The sequence below is a fragment of the Coccidioides posadasii genome, chromosome 5, assembly GCF_018416015.2.
Source record: "Coccidioides posadasii str. Silveira chromosome 5, complete sequence".
NCBI classification, from domain to species: Eukaryota; Fungi; Ascomycota; class Eurotiomycetes; order Onygenales; family Onygenaceae; genus Coccidioides; species Coccidioides posadasii.
This window is the reverse complement of record NC_089411.1, coordinates 866,373-883,853: the sequence shown is the minus strand read 5'-3', so window position 1 is coordinate 883,853 and position 17,481 is coordinate 866,373. Positions and strand designations below refer to the sequence as shown.

Genomic DNA, 17,481 nt, shown 5'->3' with positions numbered 1-17,481 from the left:
CTACAGGCGGTTTGCCGAGAGCACGTGAGGCAAGCCGTTTGGTGGTAAGTTTGTATCCTTACATCATCATCATCATCATCGCATCGCCCGATCACCAGCGTCAAAACCACCTCCGCTCTGCTCATTGACGGGAGATTGGCGCATTTTACGGGCTGAACTCTCCATGCGTGTTTGATACCGCCACAAACTGCGGGCTCCTGGGCCGGTATGTTTCGTCCCTAAACCGTCGCCCCGTTCCTCCTTGCCGAGCACGGTTACATCGGAGCTTCCCGGCTTCATGCTAAAACATCCCAACCGGCATTACCCCGGATTTCCCTTCTGCAACATCCATCCCGCACGCTTCTTGGTTGAGCTCTTGAGTACTGACGCTTTTCCATCGAAGCATAAACACATTTCGAGCCGCCGCACCTAAGTCTCTGCTTTATAAGATTCTTATTCGGCTTTGTGCTTTTTGGCGCCAGACTCGTCTCGTGAATATACATACTACCTCGGCCTTTAGTACCTGCAGGTCACGCTACGGTCTCGCCTCCAGTGACGGTTGGGACTGATCGCGCCGAACAGCACCTTTGATATGACTGAAAGCAGCTTCCACCGGTTTCGAGATCGGATGCGTGGGCGGTTGGGCGAGTCGGTAGGTTTGATCTTCGTTCTCTCTCCCCCACGATCGAGTAACTACTCCGTCCCCGTTCTGCACTTTACCCACAACAAAAGGTTTTGACAACACTCCCCTTTGTTCACGGTGTTTCGAATGGTTGCTTTGTACCACTACTCCAGTACCCGACACTTCATATGTCTGGAGAATATCACACCTAGACTGCTCGGGCGCGCAATCGCGTGCTGCCCTATAATAAATTTCGGTCCTTTTAAGCATGGATTCGCTGGATTCGTCCGATTTCCACTCTCGTATGTGCGGGGGTTGGGGTTTGCTTGGTGCAGACGAGATGCTAGACGATACAATCGCGAGTTTCCCATTCAGCGAATATTTACCATGATTCTTGGAAGGTTTTGGATGTGTATTGGGGTAGGCAGCGCGGCTGACTTGATGCAGGCGAGCCCTGACGATACTTATGTGACGTGTATGTGAGCCTCTTTCCAGCTTCTTCATCTGATCCTGGATCGGATGGGAATGCATTTGTCCCCGTTTCGACTACATTTAGCACCTTTAGGACCATCCAGCTGACTTTGTATCCTTTTAGATTATGATATCAGCCGTAAGTGGCCGCGTCTTCCAAGACAGATGACACGATGCAATGCTTGGAGATGTTCATGGCTAAAATCCGTTGGTAGTGACGAATGAGGATGTTGATACACTGAAGAATGACTGGCTGACCGACAATGTGAGCTTCCTTGGTCAATCAATTACGTTTTGCACTGACAATTATAACATAATAGGTCATCGCGTTTTGGGAAGAGTATGCCCCCGACTGGTCCTCTCAAATTCACCCTATAGTTGTTTAATATTCGTTAGGTACCTTGAGCGCGAGGTTATCTCCCACTACCAGACCACCCGGATCATCCTTCTCCGGCCGAGCATGTCATATCTTCTTTATCAGACACCTGACCCTCGCTCTTTGAGAGGCGCCCTGCCCGAATTCAGCAGGGCGAGCCACATATTTCTACCCATAAATGACTGCCGTAGCGTTACGGAAGCCGAAGGCGGAACACATTGGTCCTTACTTCTGGTCTCCGTCGTCGACAACGTTGCGTTTCACTACGATTCTCTCCCGCCAGGAAATCGGAATGAAGCCCTCAGAGTTGCACAAAAGATCAGTGTCCTTCTCGATCGCGGATTCCGGTTCGTCCAACTAGACGACTCGCCGGTGCAAGAAAATAGTAGCGATTGTGGCGTTTTTGTCTGCTTGACCATGCGACACCTTTTGATTAACCGACTGTTGAAGGCATGCACAAGCGAAAAAGTCAGCATGAGTCTTAGTGGCAAGAAAGTCAATGCTTCTGCAGGCAGGAGGGAGATGTTGCGGATAATCGACCGCTTCAAGAAAAAGAAGGATCGTAAAAGATCGTACGTACCGACTCTTATTTTCGTCTCTACCCTCCTCGTCGCCATCATTCTTGCTGCCAAGCCCCTCTCAACTTTGTTTCCCAAAATCTTCGACATATATTCTTTTCATGAACACCTCCTTCAATGCTGGCATAAGGCTTTGGACATAGGGAGATATGTTGCTAAGGTTGACGTCCGGCGATTCTGCGACGGGTGGAGATTTTAGGCCTACTCCGAATTCACGCACTAAAGCGTTGGCGAAGCTATCGCTGAGCCCGTCGAGAGCTTAGTAACTAACATGCGATCGCAAGCCGATACGTTTCGGTTCTCCTTTTCGCTTCATCTAGACGGATTTTTCTTTCCCCGTACTGCTTTGCGGCGTAGGCTTGCAAAGTGGATTGTTCGTTCCTTATTTCGTTATGTTTTCCTTATTCATTCATTTCCCCCTTTTATATATATACGAACGATGAGGCCGGCGATATCACTTCTTCACGCATATCTACAGTCGCAAAATCCGTGGAATCGTCGGAGGAATTTAATCATTAGCTGATATGGCGTTTTTTGTGGCGTATCTTGGGGATGTCGGATCGGTAATGGAGGGATGGGCGCAGTTATAGTTAGCAAGACATGCATGGATATCCATCCGTCGTTGTTTTCTGCTGTTTAAGGGCTAGTGTTGCACTCATGATAACTTTCATAGCTAAGAAGCTTGCGCTAAGTATAAACAAAATCAATTTCACTGCTTCGATTTAGAACTCAACGATATGTGTCACTTTGCGAGCAAGGGTGAGAGACGTGCGTTTTATGCGGGCACCACCACTAACGGGTGTGGGCCGAATAGACACTTGACTCAAGGTTAAGCCTTCCATAAAGCGAACTCTTGGGCTAATTTTGAAGCCCGAGATCAATTCAGTAATTTAAAAGACCTCGTCTCTGCGCGAGAGAAACTCATGGGCTTTCCGCCAAACGCATTTCGTCCCTCCTTTGAAGCAAAAACCCGTGAACTTGCTATATTAAAGACACACCTCCTTGAGTCATGGAATCAAATTATCCTAACGCCTGTCAATCTTAGCATCCTGTGGAGTGTTGAAGTTCAACGGGTACGCAAGTGATAAAGCAGTTGGAATGAGGCGAAAACCTTTTGTGCTGATTCTCAGGATTCGAGATGTCTCCGGGACCGGCCTCCCTCCCGCTATCGGGATGTGTGCGCCGACGTACTTTCCATTATTTTGGAAAGCCGCATTTATTATTTTTCCACCCCTTTCCATCAAAAGAGAAAGAGCAGCTATACTTTTGTTTATAGAGCTCCTTCCCACACCCGCCAATGATGTCACTCCAGAAATATCGAATCACGTGTGAATGCCAAGACATTTGAGTTTCTTCGTGAGTTCCGGAAACTTACAGTCCCTGGTAATGCTCGACGAAACGTTCCTGGAATGCTTTTGACCACCGCGGTGCAGGCCACGCATTGCTTCGGAGGCCATGGGGCCACAGGGCGCAGGGTTAAGGAATGTACACGCTTTTAAACCATGTAGAGTAAGCTACTCTAGCCGTATGGGAGTTGAAGCTTCCTTCTGGGATTCCTGGGTTACGGAGCCATATGTAGCGTCCAACTTTTTACTGATATAAGGCCATGTAGCACTCCTGGTTCGGCAGAAGACCCTTTTCTCAGTCTTGTTCATTATCTAAAAGTGGACTTAAACTGGGCCGCATCCCCGCCGCTTATTACCGCGGCGGCACGTCTCGCGGCGTGATCTTTCAGACCAAAGACCTTCCCCCATCCCGGGAAGACTGGGCACCCATATTCCTCGGAATAATGGGTTCTCCGGACCCAAATGGGCGCCAGCTCGATGGTCTTGGGGGTGGAATATCGAGTCTATCCAAGATATGCGTCGTCGGCCCACCGACCAGGCCGGGTGTGGACGTGGAGTTCACTTTTGTCCAGGTTGGTGTGAAAAATTCTGACATCGACTATTCGGGGAATTGCGGGAATTTGAGCAGTGCGGTTGGGCCCTTTGCTGTTGACTCGGGGATCTTCAGACCATTGAAGGACAGTGGAGATGTCTCGGTGCGGATATTCAATACCAATACGGGAAAAGTTATCGAGTCTACATTTCCGGTGTGCGATGGCGAGGCGGTCGCACAGGGCGATTTCGCGATTGATGGGGTAGCTGGCACAGCTTCCAAGGTCAAGCTTGATTTTATGAACCCTGGTGGGTCGAAGACGGGTGGGATGCTCCCCACGGGGAATGTGGTGGACTGCATCGATGGCATCCGTGCCACGTGTGTGGATGTAGGGAATCCGTCTGTATTTGTGTCCGCTGAAGAGCTTGGGATTGATGGAACGATTCTTCCGGACGAAACGCAGAATATGCCGGGGCTGTTGGAGAGATTGGAGTCTATTAGGCAAAAGGCCACTATGATGATGGGAATGGCCGATTCCCCCGAGGAGGTACCGGCGTCTATTCCGAAGATATGTTTCGTTTCCCAGCGTAATTCGCATATGCTGCTCTCTGGTGAGAGACTGGAAGCGGATTCTGTTGATGTTGTTGTGCGTGCGATCTCTGTGGGCCAGCCCCATAAGGCGTTGCCAATAACGACAAGTTTGAGTTTGGCGGTCGCTGCGAAGATTCCTGGCTCTATTGTCCATCAGCACGCTCGGTCTGGCGTTGAAAATAAAGAGGAGTTGGTGATTGGGCATCCAAGCGGAAAGCTGGTGGTCGGTGCAAAGCTTGACGATAATGGGGAAGTAGAGAGAGCAACAGTGTATCGAACTGCGAGGAGATTGATGGACGGCATTGCCTACTGGAAATAACATGCTCAAAACATATGTCTTGCCACTCTATTGGTGTGTTTAAGGGCCGGATTCCCACCTTCTCCCATGTCTGATAATAGGCAGTCGTCGTCGTCTGTGTTTGCTCAACGTCCTCCCATGTAGCGAAGGACGTATGCTAATTTTGCAAGTATTAGTCAAGCGGCCAGTACATAGATATTAAATAAATAGCAAGTAAATAGATTTGTACATACATATATTGTTAAATATCGAACATTATAGGGTCTGTAAAAAGAACTAATGGCTTGCTTTCTCTCAAAGGTCTAAGTGACCGACCCAATATTGACATACCCCGCACATTCCATACAATCATATCTGCCTCGAATACGGTCAATATCTTCTAGTAGATGAAGAAGAGCAAGGATGTTGCAGCAAAGAAGCAGAGGAATGGTCAAGTAAATGCCGGGCTGTTTTCCTTGAAATGTCGTTTACATTGTTCTTTTTGCGTCTCAGAGTCTGCCGGTGATATGTGTTGCCTTCCACCTGTGTGCTTTGTGATATATGAACCGGTGGCTTTCCTTCCCCAGCGGTTGGAGAGATGCTGCCCCAGAGGATGGCTTATTTCCCCCCAGGGAGCATTTCTTCACAGTAGTAGGCGCTCTTTCAATGTAGCTAGACACTATAGATAGGCTGTAGCTTGCATCCCAAAGATTTTGAATCCTCATCTGTGGTATCTGCGGTTGGATGGCCGGCCCCTTGAATCCTAGATGTAGTTAATATATTTTGCCTAGTCTCCTCGTTGACCTTGAGCTCGAATCGTATCCCTTCGCACAGCGAACCACATAATGAGGCTCCTATTCCACGTTGCCGCCGTCAATTTTGCCTCGTGGAGCCGACGCGAGACGTCCCCAGAGCGGCTCCTTTCCTGTACCGTCATTCCTGGGCGGATCCTGCATAAACTTGATATCAATCGATTCCTCTCTGCATGCTGATCATTTCTCTACAGTCCTTGAGAAAGAATACACCTGGATTTCATCTAGATACGCAGACACGCAGATTTCCCTGTATCACTCCCCGTGACGCCGTACGGTCCTTTTCTTTCGCCCAAAATCAGCTCAAAAAAAGTGGGAGGCGCCTGCCCTTCCATGCGAAAGAGCATGTAAACAAAGCGTAGTTGGGGAAACCAGGGTGTGGTCCTTCCCGAAGAAGTAGTCGGGGGCAAGTTGTGGAGGAAAGCACGTCGCAGCGCGCCTTCTCCCAGACACGGAGAATTCCCTGTTATGGCAGCCGTCGCTCTGTTTTTGGACCCGTGGGATGTGTTGCTGTGCTTATAAACCCGTCTTCTTCTCTTCTTCTCTTCGTTTTCTCCTTTTTCTTCTCTCTTCTTCTCCTCTCCAACCTTCATGCTTTTACCATACCATCCATATCATGCCATACCACTATCATAATATCCCCTTTTATCAAAGCATAAGGTTATCATGTCTTCTTCATACCACATCCCTGGTATCCCCGTCATCCCGAACGACCGTGCGGCCCGAAGGCGCAACGGACCTCCGTTCAACCCCTTCCCTCACAAGGTGAGCTTCAAGCCCACTGAGATGAGTCGCTCCTCTCGTTCAGCCGGCCCTGCCTCTCGTTCCACTTCTGGTTCTTCTTCTGTTGCGCACAATGTGTCTTTCTCTTCTGCTGGTTCGTCGTTTGTACGTAATGCCGTTCGTTCCTCTATCCCCAAGTCCACTCGTTCCACCTCTGTTAGTTCTTCTGTTGTGCGCAATGAGTCTTTCTCTTCCGTCGGTTCTTCTGTCCTTCGTTCTGCTGTTCGTCCCTCTGGGATCTCAAACACTCGTTCGGCTTCTGCCACTTCTTCTGTTGTACGTAATCAGTCGTTCTCTGCTGCTGGCTCTTCTGTCGTTCGTTCTGCCCTTCGTCCCTCTAGGACTTTACACTCTCGTTCTTCCTCTACCTCGTCTTCGTCTGGGCGGCTTTCCTCTTCCGTTTCTTCTCGTTCTGATTCTGGGCGTTCTGGGCGTTCTCGTTCTGTTGTTCTTTCTGCTTCTTCTGCTTCTTCGTCTGTTTCTTCTTCTGCTCGGTTTGCTGCTTCCTCACGTTCTTTAGTTCCTCGTGAGCGCACCGCTCTCTCGACTCGTGGCGTTACCACGTCCCTTCGTTCAACCGCCGCCTGCCTCCCTCGTTCGACAGAACCCGCGGCGGCAATAGGTTCTCGTGCCACAGGCACATCCACTCGTTCCGGCCCCTTCGAGTCGACTGGCTATTTCCGCGGCAGCGCCAAAGCTGTCCTCGCTCGTCTCAACGCCAAGTACCCTGGACGATTCGCGGGATCTCGCGGTCCGCCTTCAGCCCCCGTGCTGAAAAGCGCCATGAGAAAGCCCGGAACCAGCAAGTCCGAGAAGCGAGTCCAGTTTTCCGGCGGCCACGTCAAGATAGTCGATCGATGGATCGTTCCCGGTGTCGACACCTACCGAGACCATACCCCAAGCTTGCTTGGCAAACTTGGTGGATGGAAAGTCACTCCTTTACCGGCACCCGATAACGACGGAGAGACCGACAAATATATCGAATACTGGTGTACCTCGCTCACCCAGTTACGCTCTCATTCAGGTCGCTCCTGCGAACGGAGCTGCGCGTACTCCCAACTAGGTCAGGTTCAGCGAGAGCTGAACCGTCGCAACGGTATTACCGACGACGACGACCCTCGAGACATTCCTTCGATGTACGTGTACAGACTCTGGAACCAGCGCCGAGAAAAACTGAGATCGCGTGGAGGCTGGGCTCTCTGAGCCTACGCTGAAGTCGTGATTCTCAGCGAAAACTCCCCCCAAAAAAAAAAAAAAATTAAAAACAAAAAATCATCCTAGAGAATCTCGGACGAGAAGTCCATTACATTGTTGCACGCTCTTTTGGGTTTGGGTCTGGATTTCTGTGCTTTTTCCCCCCTTCTTTTGCTTTTTGTTTTTTGTTTTTGGTTTGCTTTATATCTTAGGTCGGTTCACGATTTTATGGTCTTGCCACATTGAGTTCGCATTTCAACATTCAATTCCGGTTCAACGATTTTTGCAAAGGTTCCAACAACCTTGCGAGGGCGGTGGGCGATTCCGAACAGCTGTCAGGGTAAGCGACTCATTTCCATTACTTTTATGTAACCCCCCTCTTACCATTACCGAAGCAGATGGCTCCTCATTTTTGCGAGAGCTCGTAAGCTCCGGGTGGGTGGCGGGAATATTTTTCTACTTCGCTGTACTCGGAGGTAAGTAGTCATTTCGATTCCTGTATTCAAAACATTTACTAACCGCACGCTCTCTCCGAACCGCATGCACATTTTCGGATGTGCACGCGGTATCGATATATTGTCGATCGCGATGAATAGGAAAGGCTGGGTAATCGTACGGAAGTCCGGCGTCGGGCCGATTAGGCAAGTCATATTTGCCTTTGGCTTCCTCAAGATGTCACTGCTAATTAACTTCTTAGCGTTATTTCGAAGAGGGAGGGTGGGTGGCATTCCGGTTCTCACAGTCCTTGCTATTTGCGATTAGGTATGCAACCGCCGAATCACGATTTCGGCCGTGGAAACCGATTTAAGTCCGAGTGGAAGAGAAGGGATGCACCCGGGTGGCATGTCGTGACCTTAATGGAATGTTTTCCTAGGTAATCCGAATTCCTTTTCCAATTTTGAAAGCTATTCTAACTATCCTTCATGAAGGTTCGAAGCGCACACTGGTGGTCATCGATGGTTTTAAGTTAAGGCTTCAGTTGTCTATAATCATTTTGATTGCCTGGGTATTATAGTGATTGCAAATTCCCAATAAAAAACCGTTTGGCGGTAGGCGGCAACGCATTGAAGAAAATTGTACCTTCTAGCAAGTATAAATGAACTTAGCATTAGCTCAAGATTCAATGTTTCCATGTTGTGTCAACATCGAAAGAATCCAGGGTTCCTAGCTTGAAGCAAGTATCAATGTTGATTATTGTAAAATGAAATGTCTGCGGATTAGAACCAAACCCAAGTCCACATGAGGCTTTATGAATTTCTTTTCATTTATTCGCCGCAAGAGTTCTAGAGCAGCCTCGTGTATGTGCCCTCAATGCCTCTGTATTCGGCTTCTCCTTTGAGTGGGTGTACGGGACCGCTCGGAAGAACGTATCCCTTTCCAGCTCTATCTATTTCTTCTAACGATGAAGTAGCACTGGGCGGACCACAATGGCTAGTGAAATTTTTCATGAGATTAACGTCACTCTAGGTCAGGGGATATCATGCTCAGAATTGCCGGCACAGTCCATACAAGACGGCCCGATGCAATTTGCGGAGATATGGAAAGACACCATTTTATTTTTGGATGAGTTTTGTGTGATGCTCCCATCAGGTGGTTCCGTGCCTCCAATAGTTATGCCACTGGAACAGTGGAGTAAATCTTGATACTTTTGTCGTCAAAGATTCTGAGTAAAGTATGAAGTTGCCCTTATTTTGACAGTCTTATAGTTGGAGTCGTAGGGGAATAGTGCCCCAAAACTGAAGTAGTACGTAGAGGACCTGAGTACCCATTTGAGGCTCGGTTGGTTCGTCAATTCTGCGGTTGTAAGTGTTAGTAAATTAGTCACTGGGCCTCAAAGCGTGCGTGCATGCTCGCCCTGTTCGACAGCACGGTTTCCAAAGCATGATATCGTTAAGGATCTCTCTTAATCTTGGTGATGGGGAAAGTGAGACTCCACTGAGCTTTTGACTCTGGTTAAATACTCTGTAAGTATGGCCAGTAAGGTGAGATTTGGTATTGAGTGAAAATAGTGAGGTAGAAACTCGGGGTTTGGATTGTCATAAAGAACCTCATAGTCACAAAAACATAGGAACTCCATTTAAGGAGAATCGTTCATACATCTGCTGCAAGATGGTGTAAAGGTAAATAGGCATGGTTGAAACTTGATGAGTAGTGAGAGAAGAGGGAGGAAGTGAGCAGATAGCAGAAAAAGGGGCTCTTTTATGGCGACATAGTTGACTTCAGCCACTAACTAGTTACTGTGGCTGATGAACTGAATTGTTTTGTGAAGTGATGTGTGGCTTCACTTTGTCTTCGACAAGCCACAGCTGGACCAGCTTGTGAAGCCTCAACCGAGAAAACTGTACAGAGACTGTGCCATTCTTAAGGACTCCCTCCCCGGGTCAGGATTAAACTATGCAGATGCACTCTGTATGCATTATGACTCAACAGCAGAGCAGATCCTAGGAGGTGTCAAGGGACAGCACATGTAGTTACATACATACTTGAACCCTGCCAGAGAATTGATGTGCAATCCAGTTGACAAAATATAGCGCCCCGGTTATTTCGACTGGAATGCTATGGAGAATTCAGACATAAAGTATTATCATAAGTTACCGGAAGAATTATTTAACCCTAAATTATTTATTTAGATGGAAAAAAAGGCGGCCCTTGTCTTAGTCAAAACATCTTTTGGCCCCGTATCTATGAAATTTTATCCGCGGATCCAAAGGGACATGTCCTCCATGCACGATAACGTACTTGGAGCTTCACTTCCAATCTCGCAGACCAAAACTCCCTTCGATTCGGCGGGGGGGGGGGGGGGGGGGGGGGGGGGGGGGGGGAGGGAAAGAAAAGGGTAAGAATTTGACTCGCTGCGTCATTCATATGGTCCGAGAGTTCGCAATATCCAACACCAATATGTCCGTTGCACCCACTTTGGTCAATTCGTCCATCACGGTAGCCACCAGCTTCTTCTCCACCATAGAATTGACGGCAACCCAACCCTCTTCTTCCAAAGTTGTTACAGTTGGAGCACGCTTTCCTGGGGTGATCTTGGCTGCTTGGGACAAAAGGTTGCGGGGAATATTGTAGTGGCATAGGACGTACTTTTTGGCCGCTAAATAGAAAATTAGAATGAGCGCTTGAGGAGGATGCATAATTAAGAAACATACTGATTACGCCCTGGATCCTGGAGGTGATGAGTTCAACCAGAGGATTGGAAGTCTTGCGGGATTTTACGAGAACGGCGGTGCTGTTAACAACTGTGTCGATGGCTTGAAGGCCAGCCGCCTTCATGGTTTCACCAGACTCTGGAACGTGTATTAGTAAAATACTGGTCTGCAATACTCGTAAGAGAGCAGAATCGCTCACCGACTAAATCGACAATTCCGTCGGCCACACCTAGAGCGCATGCAGCTTCCACACTACCTCCGACGTACTTAATCTTCGTCTTTAAATCCCATCGACCGTTTTGTTTCCTTTGCGCACCTTCCAACCGTGCGAAATAGTCTTCAGTCAAGCCGGTAAAGCTCGTAACCACATTCTTTCCTACTAGCTCACTAGCCGCCTTTATCTCTCCTTTCGCTGGGACCTGGACCTGAAGCTTGCAGCCACCAAAACCAAGGTCGAGAATCTCTCTGACGCCGGATTGTTCGCTTGGTTGGAGGCGGGCGTCATGTTCCCCCACCTGATCCCGACCGGTGATACCTAGGTCGACGCATCCATCTCCAACAAAGGTTGGAATGTCAGCCGCAGGAAGGAAAATCAGAGCGATGTCAAGATTTTTAACCAGAGCAATGTCAAGGCGGGATTCGCGACGGAATTGGATGTCACAGCCCGCTAGGAGGTCCAGGGCGGCTTGTTGGAGACGTCCCTCTGTTAAAACTAGTTAGAAGCCTGGCTAGGGGTAGAAGAGTTGACACAGTTTCAATTGAAAGGCCCAGTACACGCATTCGTCTCCAAGAACCCTCAAGAGCATTACAGGATAGCGATTTGGGGGAAAGGAGACGACTTGCTTTTAGGGATTGCGAATAGTAAGCGCCCTTCGAGACTGTACATAAAAGTCAGTGCTCAGAACAATTGGTCAGACAATGTTTCGCTAACACCAGCGACTCACTGATTAACTAAATCCATGCTCAAATTGGACCTTCTGGGAGAGGTATACAACTCGAAAGCTTTATGTTCGATTGATCTGGGACAGCAATTGCAAAAAGTCTAAGCTCCGTGTCAGTACAGAGAGCTTTCGCTGAAAAAGAATGTCAAGAACAAGTCTGAACTCCAGAGTATCCCCTGATTTAATAATCCAGATAGCTGCCCAGGATAATGGCGGAGCCGTCAGTCATATGCAGTGGATTTGGTTGAAGGAGCTCTGAAGTTGTGACTCCGTTATCAATCTCTGGTTCCCCGCCGTCTTAGTTATCGATCTCCGCCAGCGAAGCAGATGCGGCGAATGGTAGCACGTGGAACCGCCCGACAAACAATTAACAAATAACTTGCTACCGGGAATTATTTACAGTACTCAACTTCACACCGAGAAAGCTCGCGCGGTGTATTTTAGAAAACTTACTGTCTCAGTGTCCGTCGCGACCGCGATTGACTCATCGGCAAGTCGCGTCGGAGCCGGATTTTGTTTTGAGCTGCAACTTTGCGGGTGGCTGGATACCATTCCGAATACGGCCACTTTTTAGGGCTAGGGTAGTGGTACCTGCTTTGGGTTAGGCGCAGTTTTGGAGGCTCGCGTAAACTTCCCATTTATCGAGCGTCTCGACAACTTCCCTCGGCAGAAATTGCTCCCCACAACAAATCTAGGAGCCCTATCCTCAACCACCAAAAAAGCGACGGGTGATCCAAAGACAACCTGTCGTCGACAATTCCCACGCGCCGTTGCCGCTGATTCCGCCATCCCCAACAGCAAGTCTTCATTAGACGAATTACTCAAATCAACGAGACAACATGGATGCCGCCGGCAAGGTTCCTGTCAAGTACGCGAGAGTGACCAGTGTCCTCGGTCGCACTGGTACGTTTTCTACCCTGTTCCCCCTCCTGCGAGGAAAAAGGACCGTTATCGCTTCGAGCACGGCGTCGAAGTCCAGAAAGCTCGGTTTAATTTGCAGAAGCTCGGCTGAAGAAATGCGGTAATTGGGGAAACGAGCGGACGGCTGATATATGATGTTTTAAATAGGCTCCCGCGGAGGTGTCACTCAGGTCCGCGTCGAATTCATGGATGACTCCCACCGAAGCATTATCCGCAACGTCAAGGGCCCAGGTATGATCTAGGACCCTCGCCGTCTGTTAACCTGTTTATCGCGCAACCCGATACATAATGGAAGAAAGATATACCTCGATACTAACTAGCGTTTTTCCAACCAAACAGTCAGAGTCAACGACATCCTTTGCCTGCTCGAATCCGAGAGAGAAGCTCGCAGATTGAGATAAATGCCAAAAAACTTGGGGAGCAGCGGGGTTTTGCGGTGTTGGATTTTCTTTGCTTCGATATGAATACATCTCTGGCTGCCGAGCGGGAATGAGGATATCCACGATCGTCCTGTTTACGCTTTCCATATTTTGATGTCTTGACTTGAATCGCCGACGATCGGGTCTTGAAAATGGAATATTCTGAGTAGGGAGGTTTGTGGATGGAGCAAAGAATCTCGTGTGGAAGAACTAGGCCGAGATACCATGGTGGGAATTATCTAGCCTCGATGGTACTTATTTCATGAGATAATGGTTACGGCTTGAGATATTGTTTTCAGCGTACGATCTACTGTTCTCTGTCCAAAAACAATCGATCGCGGCTCTTCATTCCCTATCGTTTATCGAGCGATTCTTTCTCTCTATGGCCCATTGGGACTCATGATAAACTTGCACCTGGCATCTACTCATCATTTTATTTTTATTCCGGACCCCCATTACATCTGCATAAATCCTCCCAAAAACTAGGCTTCGACCGTTTTCAGGAGCTCAAATTCAAGGGTATCAAATGCTAAAATAACCAGGTCCATATATCCTATATCTGACCGTATTTACGATATAACATCATCGCCGGAATCTCCGTTCATTATCACAGTTGCTCGACCTCACTCAGCAACCTCTCCATCAGTTCGCCTCCATTCTCTCCATTCTCGAGAACTCTGGATAGCCCCTTGGCCATCCCTTCCAAGTTCTTCCGTTTGATCTTCTCTTCAAGATCTGCAGACTTGGTATACGCCACGTCCAGCACTGACGAGGGAATGTTTGCCAGACGGGCTACATTTAGCCCGTATGAGCGATGTGCCACGCCCTCACCAACTTCATATAGGAATGTAATGTCTTGTCCATCCTTGCCACTTTCGGTAAACTTCATATGCACGTTTCGTAATTCACCGTTGGGAAAAGTACGTGCTAAGTTGCTTAGGTGTTGATAATGTGTGATAAACAATGTGAGGCTCCGAATATCCCGAACCATATAGTCCAGAACCGCTTGCGCGATGGCAACCCCATCGTGAGTAGATGTGCCGCGGCCCAGTTCGTCAAGGATGACCAGCGAGCGGGGAGTAGCTTGTTTCAAAATATCCGACGTCTCTGAAAGCTCGACCATAAATGTAGACTCTCCTGCGAGCATATTATCAAAAGCACCCATGCGAGTATACACCGCATCTAGCATACCAAGGGTCGCTGACTCTGCTGGTACATAGGAACCTATCTGGCCCATTATAGATATCAGAGCTACTTGACGGACGTAGCTGGATTTCCCTCCCATATTAGGCCCCGTGACGAGCAGAGCGCGAGTTCCATCAATGCCCAACTCGGTATCATTCGGGACATAGGTGTCAAGGAGGAGTTGTTCGACCATGGGATGTCTTCCTCCTCGGACGCTAATGCGGGCTTCATCAGCATAAGTAGGTCTAACGTAGCCGGGCTGAGCAGCTACAGCTGCCAGTGACATGAAGCAGTCGAGCGTTGCAAGCGCCTGAATGCAATCCCGAAAGGGTTGATATTTGGTAGAGATATCGGCAAGTAGACCTAAAAAGGCTTTATCACAAGCAGCTGCAAGGGCTTCTTTATGTTGATCTCGCTCCCTCATCAAATTTACTACCTCTGGTGGATGGAAACGTGAGACCTTTTTTGTACCGCTGATCTTTCGCCACGAGGCTGGTATTTTCTTCATTTGAAGCGACGAGTTTTCCACTTCAATAAGATACTCAATGCCCGCGTTTGTGACATAGCACACCTTCTTTTTACACAGAATTTCGGCGGCCGTATTGCGGTATTCTTCGAGGTCGTGCTCCACGCTCCCAATTCCAAGTTTTTGTTCGGTAATCTCATCTGTTTCCTCTGATTCTTGAAAGAAGCTAAATTTGTCATCAGCTTTCGCGGAATGCAAATTAATTTTGTTTAGGTAGGAGACGACATCATCGAGGACAGCAGGCAGTTGAGTGATAGCTTCGTTGATAACGGGCGAATCAAAGCCAGCATCCGCTGGCGACTTCACGTGCGAGAATTCTGTTGCTATCAACTGCAACGTCTGAAGCACCGTGAGAAGCTCTGGGCGTGTACACTAGGATAATGTTAGGGTTCGGCACTCCAATCTATATGGTAGTAAAGCCTACCTTTCCGTAGTATATGCGGAGAAGATTTTTCTCCAGGTCAGTTTTGACCTTGGATAGAAGAGTCTTTAATCGCCCAACCCTAGGGGTTGCGTCTGAATCTTTCAGCTCTGTGACCGCTGCGACCCTATCCTCAAGCTCTTGCTTATCCAATAAAGGTCTCCCTACCCATTTCCGCAACAACCGTTGCCCGAACCTCGTTTTCGTGCGATCGAGAGTCCAAAATAGACTTCCCTTTGAAGTTTGTTCCGTTTGGTTTTGGTATATTTCCAAATTGATCAATGTATTACCATTCAGCAGCATATGTGACCTGGCGGAAAAGGGTTGGAAGTACTTCGTGAGATCAAAAACATTTTCCAGGTTATATTCTTTCAAATGCTTGATCATAGCCGAGAGACAGATGGTAACGTCCTCTGGAAGATTCAAAACTTTGTCTAACAGGTCTCTCGCCCTCTCATCCTGGATCGTACTTGTAGCTTTCATTCTCCCAGCATAGAAACTAGACACATGACTGTGCGACTCAGCAGCGGCTGTCTTCGACTTGGAAACTCGTTCGACCCGGACCTTGTCACCGAAGACGTTCATCTTGCTGCCACTCAAATGCTGCACAAGCTTATCCGTTGCCCTTGACACGTCTCCGATCAAGAGGAACTCGCAAGGGGCAATGTGCAAAAGCCTTGTTTCAATCTCGGTGCGCATGAACCCATCTTCAAAACTGTCATGAATGATATTCCCGGTGGCGGGCTGGACAGCTAAGATACCAACTTGTACCTTCTCATCATTGCCCCAGCCCTTTGCATTGCTCTCTGTCATGCAGAGCAAATAACCGGTAGCAGGAGCGGCGCTGTTGGCACCCACTGCATTTAAGCCTTCAAGCTCCTCCGTGTCATCAATGTACGTTCCCTTGGTGTACAGGTGTGTAAGCTTCCGCTCAAACGGAGCGTTGCGATTATCCCCTGCGGCTTTTAATGCAGCTGTTTCAAGCTGTCTAACGACTCCGACTTTATGACCCGCTCTGACGAGGCGTTTTACATGGACATGTAGTCTGTGAACGGGAATACTGGCGGATGCGAACCGATTTAGATGAGCTTCAGAAGGGTCTTGGATATGGGGGTGTGATTAGCATAGATCTCTTTTCATCGTAGGATTGCTTGTGAAAGCGAACTTACGTTCATCAAATCTCAATTTACCCGGAATGCACACAATACTTAGCTCCTTCGCCGCAATCCTCGCATCCTCGCCAAAAAAGCGGAATTTATAGCCAACTTCCACGACAAGTATAGCATCCTTGTGTTTGTTTTTAATATCAATGACCTGCTTTTCTAGCGGTGTCAATTTCGTGGAAGCTGCTTTTCTCGCCCCTCTAGCTTTTGTAGATGGAGGCGGAGCAACGTCCTCCTCGTCCAAGGCTTCTTCCTCATCCTCTCCTCCTTCAGCCATTGCGGTATTTGCATTCGAATCATGGTCCAATGATGGAAGACAACCAGGTCCACCCAGTCTCCTAACAAATTTCTGATGCAAATTCTCTTTCCTCTTTCGTTCTCTCTCGGTGTCTATTGCTTCCCTCCCTTCTACCTGGCTTCCCTCTGCGTTTAGACTAGACACTGGCGAGCTTTGAAATCGAAACCTTTCAGTTCGCGAGGATGCGGGCACATTTCTATGCGGGCTCTGGGGAACGTCGTCATCATTCCCCTTGGCTGCGGCATTCGCTCCGTCCGTTGAAATCCGGCTACTCTTAACTCTTTTCCGTGATGGTGGCACAATATCCTCATCCTCATCGTCCAGATATTCACCCTTATCTTCAGGGCTCGGGCTCAGGTTGCTCTCCTCCTCTCTGACCCTCTGCTTCGCGCGTCCAAGCCCATTGAGACCGGCCGCCTTGTTCGTACTTTCACCGGAAGATGACGTGGTTTTGCCGAAGAAACTCGAAATAGTAGGCTGCTGTTTCCTCTTCAAGGAGCTAGATTGGCTCATATTTTCGACGGTCCGAAACAATGCACCGATAGAAGATCGATAGCTTGAAGCTCGGAGAACGTGAATAAACGCGTCCGGACACCAATTAAACGCGCAACAGCTGGGAGCTCGCTGGTTGGCTGCTCCGTGCTTGGCGTGTAAACTTCCTATTGCATTAGTTAATTGCCCCAGCCCCTAAATCAAATAACTACAGTAAATCCTTCACTCAACCTTACATCAAACCTACATACCGCTGGGCGGTCCAGTGCCATGAAGGCTGCACTGCAGTGAGAAAGCTTGGAGTGACGAAGGATGCGGGCGAGGTGTACGGAGTATATGTGCGTAACTATCCGGATCACTTAATAAAGACGCCTTTTGCAGCATGGATGATGGTGATTAACC

General features: G+C 48.5%; 7 protein-coding genes across 8 annotated transcripts; 4 read left to right on the top strand and 3 right to left on the bottom strand.

Moving 5' to 3' along the window:
* The first annotated feature begins 23 nt into the window (after nucleotides 1-23).
* D8B26_008276 (uncharacterized protein) lies at nucleotides 24-2,745 on the top strand. Of its 2 annotated transcripts, none has more exons than XM_003068048.2 (8): nucleotides 24-205; nucleotides 383-631; nucleotides 1,049-1,076; nucleotides 1,197-1,211; nucleotides 1,288-1,337; nucleotides 1,393-1,412; nucleotides 1,469-2,020; nucleotides 2,226-2,745. In XM_003068048.2, the coding sequence occupies exons 2-8, from the start codon at nucleotides 572-574 to the stop codon at nucleotides 2,287-2,289; spliced, it is 789 nt and encodes a 262-aa protein (XP_003068094.1). In that variant the 5' UTR covers nucleotides 24-205; nucleotides 383-571; the 3' UTR covers nucleotides 2,290-2,745. The 2 variants fall into 2 exon arrangements, with proteins under 2 accessions (XP_003068094.1, XP_065981885.1); XM_066125801.1 differs by having other exon boundaries at nucleotides 2,219-2,745.
* A 709-nt stretch (nucleotides 2,746-3,454) lies between these two features.
* D8B26_008275 (uncharacterized protein) lies at nucleotides 3,455-4,979 on the top strand. The gene is made up of 2 exons (XM_003068047.2): nucleotides 3,455-3,535; nucleotides 3,639-4,979. The coding sequence occupies exons 1-2, from the start codon at nucleotides 3,482-3,484 to the stop codon at nucleotides 4,812-4,814; spliced, it is 1,230 nt and encodes a 409-aa protein (XP_003068093.2). The 5' UTR covers nucleotides 3,455-3,481; the 3' UTR covers nucleotides 4,815-4,979.
* An 829-nt stretch (nucleotides 4,980-5,808) lies between these two features.
* D8B26_008274 (uncharacterized protein) lies at nucleotides 5,809-6,177 on the bottom strand (the record flags this gene model as incomplete). Its single annotated transcript, XM_066125800.1, has 1 exon — nucleotides 5,809-6,177. The coding sequence occupies one exon, from the start codon at nucleotides 6,175-6,177 to the stop codon at nucleotides 5,809-5,811; it is 369 nt and encodes a 122-aa protein (XP_065981884.1).
* A 73-nt stretch (nucleotides 6,178-6,250) lies between these two features.
* On the top strand, nucleotides 6,251-7,570 carry D8B26_008273 (uncharacterized protein; the record flags this gene model as incomplete). Its single annotated transcript, XM_066125799.1, has 2 exons — nucleotides 6,251-6,461; nucleotides 6,888-7,570. 2 exons carry the CDS (start codon nucleotides 6,251-6,253, stop codon nucleotides 7,568-7,570), a joined length of 894 nt encoding a protein of 297 aa, XP_065981883.1.
* A 2,583-nt stretch (nucleotides 7,571-10,153) lies between these two features.
* Nucleotides 10,154-12,079, bottom strand: HIS1 (ATP phosphoribosyltransferase (ATP-PRTase) (ATP-PRT)). The gene is made up of 5 exons (XM_003068045.2): nucleotides 11,658-12,079; nucleotides 11,557-11,591; nucleotides 10,913-11,416; nucleotides 10,714-10,851; nucleotides 10,154-10,658 (listed from the first exon to the last, which is right to left on the bottom strand). Exons 1-5 carry the CDS (start codon nucleotides 11,672-11,674, stop codon nucleotides 10,423-10,425), a joined length of 930 nt encoding a protein of 309 aa, XP_003068091.1. The 5' UTR covers nucleotides 11,675-12,079; the 3' UTR covers nucleotides 10,154-10,422.
* A 414-nt stretch (nucleotides 12,080-12,493) lies between these two features.
* Nucleotides 12,494-12,976, top strand: RPS28A (40S ribosomal protein eS28; the record flags this gene model as incomplete). Its single annotated transcript, XM_003068044.2, has 3 exons — nucleotides 12,494-12,557; nucleotides 12,723-12,806; nucleotides 12,915-12,976. 3 exons carry the CDS (start codon nucleotides 12,494-12,496, stop codon nucleotides 12,974-12,976), a joined length of 210 nt encoding a protein of 69 aa, XP_003068090.1.
* A 625-nt stretch (nucleotides 12,977-13,601) lies between these two features.
* MSH3 (Mismatch repair protein msh3) lies at nucleotides 13,602-17,351 on the bottom strand (the record flags this gene model as incomplete). The annotated part of the gene is made up of 4 exons (XM_003068043.2): nucleotides 13,602-15,077; nucleotides 15,130-16,226; nucleotides 16,296-17,274; nucleotides 17,331-17,351. 4 exons carry the CDS (start codon nucleotides 17,349-17,351, stop codon nucleotides 13,602-13,604), a joined length of 3,573 nt encoding a protein of 1,190 aa, XP_003068089.2.
* Between the last annotated feature and the right edge of the window lie 130 nt (nucleotides 17,352-17,481).